This window comes from Haliotis rubra, unplaced genomic scaffold (genome assembly GCF_003918875.1).
Source record: "Haliotis rubra isolate DU_JTF1 unplaced genomic scaffold, ASM391887v1 Scf40, whole genome shotgun sequence".
NCBI lineage: Eukaryota > Metazoa > Mollusca > Gastropoda > Lepetellida > Haliotidae > Haliotis > Haliotis rubra.
Window position 1 is genome coordinate 3,166,396 of NW_025767080.1, and position 5,088 is coordinate 3,171,483.

Genomic DNA, 5,088 nt, shown 5'->3' on the forward strand with positions numbered 1-5,088 from the left:
GTTTCCCCAGTCGTGATATTGTTGGAATACTGCAAAAAGCGGCGTAAAACCATACTCATACCCCATTTCTTGTGTCCCCCCACCGTGATATTGCTGGAATATTGCTAAAAGCGGCGTAAAACCCAACTCACTCACTCACGCCATCTACAAAACATGAACACTTACATTAAATTAAAAATGGTCTCATATTATATTTATATCGATGGCTTGTTTCAATAACTTTAATAACTAAATCCAATATCGTGAATGAAAACCATCAGTTAAGTACAGATAATATTATTCATGTATATATCTCTACAATACACAATAGTAAGACACGGTAACAACAGATCTATTTTATTACAAAAACATCTACTATCTGTACAGAAACACAGGATGAGATATTGATCTGACATTTAGACAGTGACATTTGGATGACATTCCGCTGGAGGGGTGAATGCCTTTGCATCGGTCGACAAAGTGATATCATAAAATCTGTAATTAGACAAAGATGTGAGTATACTCTGTGACAGAAGCGGGTATGTACGCGCGATGAACGCTTATTGAGGGTGGCATTCCTGAGGGGGGATGAACGCATCAGGGTCGCGGAGTCCAAGAGTGATATCGTAAAATCTGCAAGCAAGAATGATGTGTGATACCCGCATACATATCAAACCACAGAAGCCATAACAACACATGCATTTAGTCATCTGATATCAAGTTAAAAACAACAACGAGCTGATACTTTTTGTGGTAATGATGACATAAAATGTACGTATGAATTTGACAAAAACTGCACAATTTCATCCCTGAAGTCAGTACTTCGATACGAATATGATATTGACATTTAATCATCTGTAATGTTTCAGCTATGCAGTGTACACACCAATGAAGGGGATTTGTCAACAACAGGCCAAACTAGATAACAAACGTTTAAATTTCCTTCTTTTTTTATTGAAAGCTTGTTAGTCAAAGTATTTTACTGAATCTATAATGTTTAAGAAAAGTAGTGAATTTATCAAGAACATAAAAGAGCTTTGAAAGTTTGTTCCTGAGCATGTGTATAAAGTATCCCAGTATTTGTACTATGTCTTAGATATTATTCATTGAGAGAGGTGGGTCAATAGCAGGCATATTGTCTGAGGTGAGGTGAAATTGGGTTTAACGTCGTGCTTGAGAATATTTCGCTCATATGACGACCTGTATGCGTGTGTATGTGGATGTACGGCTGCTTGTACTAGCCCAGATTTAAGCTGGGTTTATAGTGCTAGCCCACTGAGATACCATGCCGCAGTGAAGCATGAATACCCCACTCAGACACATTATACTGACTCCGAGCCGACCAGTCCTTGTTGTAGCCATTAATGCCGAGCGCCAGGCAGGGACCAACAAGTGCCATATTTTAACGTCTTTTGGTATGACGCGGTCGGGGATCGAACCCGCGACCTTCCGCTCTCCGGGTGCACGCTCTAACCACTACACCACGGAGGCGGTCCATATTGTCTGAAGGAAACATTCATATCTGACTGAAAGGTATGACTGTGACTGTCATGATGGTAACTCACTGTCTGAGAACACCACCGGTGCTGTTGCTGTAGAAGCCGGCAGTGACGGGCACGCAGTCCTCGATGGTGGCGATGATGAAGTAGGGATCTGGAAGGTTACCACCGTTCTTAGTTGACATCACACACATGTATTCATCCTATATACCTTTCAGGTTCTATATTATCAGGTGGTCTTGATATTACTGCTTGCATATTCTGGCATAAGAATTCTTTCCTTGACTGTTTTAGTAATTACAGAATATTTCATGTATAAACATTTTCTTGCAGCTGATTTGCGCCCCACCCCCACCCCACCCCCACCCCCTCATTTCATTTAAATAATTCATATAACTAAATAATCAAATAATTCATACAACATATTCCAACGTATCTATGTATCTTATGCAATGCTTCTATATACCGTCATACTGCGTAACCAAATTATTCAAATTCGAGTGTTTCGTACTCAGGTACACTCTTTTGCTGTTGATGTATGTAAGTGTTTATGTACAGGTAGTATATAACAGTTAATGTACTGTATTAGGTTATGCATGTAAAATCTGGAATTGTGCTAGTACTGGAAGGATATATTTGTTCTCACGTTTTATGACCAATGCAATCGACACTGGTTTTCTTTGGCATTGCGGTATATTATGTTATGGCTCAAGAGATTAACTCACTTCCGTCAGTAGTGCCGTCGAAGTTGGCGATGGTCACGTGTTCATCGGGAATGCCAGATGCGCCAATGACGCCCTCGCCTCTAAACCTGGCGTCCTGGGGGACGGCGAATGGAATCCAGGGGCGGGTGAGAGTGGTGATGGTACAGTTGCGGGTGCGCAGGTTCAAACGGTACTCCAGGTTCTACAGATTACAAGGAGATTATAGGTGCAGCTTCGCCATCATCATCATCATCATCATCATCATCATCGTCGTCATCGTCATCACCACTATGTGATGGTAAATGCATGGTCTGACCAACTCCAATACAACAAATGTAGTCTATATAGATCTGTAGTAGTTGTTTGACAATACTGGAATTCAGTGGCACTGAAACGTGACCTAGGTTTCTTGATTGCCTCACATGCTATAAGAGACACACACAGACAGTTCATGATACGTTTATGTTTGCTTAACGTTGCACTCAAAAATATCCCAACTATATGACGCAGGTCCGCAGATACTCGAGTCTGGACCAGACAATCCAGTGATTGATACGCTTGGGTACGATAACAAACAAAACCGAAAACCCCATCCACATAAGTCACCCCTTGAGACAGGTAAATGTTTGTGTGGTCTTATTCTTACAAGGATCTCTACGAGGGAGTTTCTGCAATGAGTGAGTGAGTTTAGTTTTACGCCGCACTCAGCAATATTCCAGCTATATGGCGGCGGTCTGTAAATAATCAAGTCTGGACCAGACAATCCAGTGATCAACAGCATGAGCATCGACCTGCGCATTTGGGAACCGATGGCATGTGTCAACCAAGTCAGCGAGCCTGACCACCCGATCCCTTTACTCGCCTCTTACGACAAGCATGGGTTACTGAAGGATCTTCACGGGTAGTTTATGCAATGCCCCTAACACTGCATATACACATAAGTGCCGTGGTGTTTACGAGTTATTCGCTGTCTGCCACTGATGCGTGTTCTTGTGTAGACTCACCAGGTTGTGGAGGTACAGTCTGTCATAGTACTCTCTGTCACGTCCAATCTCCATCTCCTCAATCTCGCGGAAACGTCTGTTCGTGTCATCATAAGCAAAGCGCCCGAACGCACGGAACTGCCTGTCCTCATCGTACTGAAGACAGAACCATGTTTCTACTTACATGTGCATGTTCAAAACGCTAATATTATTACTTTTGTTAGTGGATCAGTGTGTACTCACTTTCATTTTCAGCTCCTTGAGGAGTATACAACCCAAGATGGTTTCACGGCCATATTGCAATCTCATCCTACTGGGTACCCATTCACTGCTGGTTGCTAATTTACACTGGAATACTTGCAATCTCACGCAGCTCTTTACTCTACTAGATATAACGATCTGACAAACACTCCGTCAGAAGTCGCGTCGGATGTATTTTGTAATGAGCCCAACAAACATGGATGTGTCTCTAGAGCAGTACTGGTTTCTCTATCTCGAACTTAAACTGGAAGTTCCGAAAGGAGAATAATAAAGGTTATTCTGAGTGCAATGACATTTATCCCCACCCCTCTACCCCCATAGGTTGATGTCAGTTTGATTTCTGTTTGTATTTTTCTTGTTGCAGTGATAAAATGTAATGATTTCATATTATTAATTTAGTATAAATACCTTAAAATGAATTTTAAAAACATGTATAAAACCAACTTCCAAGACATAATAATGAAATCAGAAATCGACGGAAATAATAAGTGTCGGACAAAATATTCATATTGTGATTATCAAAATACAATTTCACTCTAAAACAAAAAGTATAGTCCAGCTGGATGAGACTGTTGTTTATTATAGACTATTGGGAGGTTTGATGGATGAATCCAATGTATGGAAAACGTACTATCAATAGAGAATCTTCCTTCGAACTGACGTGGACTCTCTGAAAGATGAAAATAGACAACATTAGAAAACAGACAATAAGCAACAGTAAGGTGGTTCTGAAGTAGCACGTAATACGTCAACACACACGAAGTACTTATCGAGGATAGGGTCCTTCTCCAAAGTCAACAGAAAAATGTTGTCCCTTTATTCGCCCAAGTAATTTCAACTTCTTGTGCAGTGATTTTTACGAGAGGGTTCATCTCATCATATTTACTTATTAAAAGGAAACGAGGTGAAGAAATGGGCATAACATCGATTCTAAAAAAGGACAAATATACAAAAACCTTTAATGTTTAACGATAAAACATCAACCAATTCAATATGAAATACATGTATATCAAACTGTAGTGGCATGACGGGAACAAAGACTAATTTCTTTCTGTACCATGACATGTAAGTAAAACATAAGATACTATAAGTATTACGAATTCATCTCCATTGCTTTTGCTTCATTTTGCTTTTTTCATTACTTAACAGCAAAAACACATGCATTATACATACTGGCACTGTATGGTAATAATGAGAGTGAAGATTCCCATACGGAACATGTACGACTCAGTAGAGAGCTAGGTATGTCATGTTAAGTGATGTAGACAGGATGACCTACCACATGGATGGGGCTGTTGAGCCAGGGCCACTGCGGCCAGCAGAACCAGGCTTACGATGGTGAACATGACGGCACGAACAAAGGTCCCCCGGTCACGTGGCCCACCTTTATATACAGGCTGTCCGGTCACATGACACACCTGATAAAAAGACTTATAGCACCGTTAAGTTCCAGAAGTGCAGCTCGGCGTCGAAGAAGACGTGGCATGTCTTTGAGCTATCGTCGATGCTTCAAAATGTTATATATGCCCTGAAATTTACATACAATGACTTCCAAAATCTGTATATCTTGTCTAAAACTAATGCAATAGTAGGGAGACTTACGTAATATAAAACGTCCACATCAACAATTAACTTAACGGTTATCCAGTGAAATATTGCTTT

General features: G+C 40.6%; 1 protein-coding gene across 2 annotated transcripts; it reads right to left on the reverse strand.

Moving 5' to 3' along the window:
* Positions 1-320: 320 nt before the first annotated feature.
* On the reverse strand, positions 321-4,840 carry LOC124287325 (mammalian ependymin-related protein 1-like). Of its 2 annotated transcripts, none has more exons than XM_046723820.1 (6): positions 4,706-4,840; positions 4,062-4,096; positions 3,187-3,321; positions 2,204-2,384; positions 1,545-1,632; positions 321-474 (listed from the first exon to the last, which is right to left on the reverse strand). In XM_046723820.1, exons 1-6 carry the CDS (start codon positions 4,770-4,772, stop codon positions 396-398), a joined length of 585 nt encoding a protein of 194 aa, XP_046579776.1. In that variant the 5' UTR covers positions 4,773-4,840; the 3' UTR covers positions 321-395. The 2 variants fall into 2 exon arrangements, with proteins under 2 accessions (XP_046579776.1, XP_046579777.1); XM_046723821.1 differs by having other exon boundaries at positions 321-612; positions 4,706-4,839.
* Between the last annotated feature and the right edge of the window lie 248 nt (positions 4,841-5,088).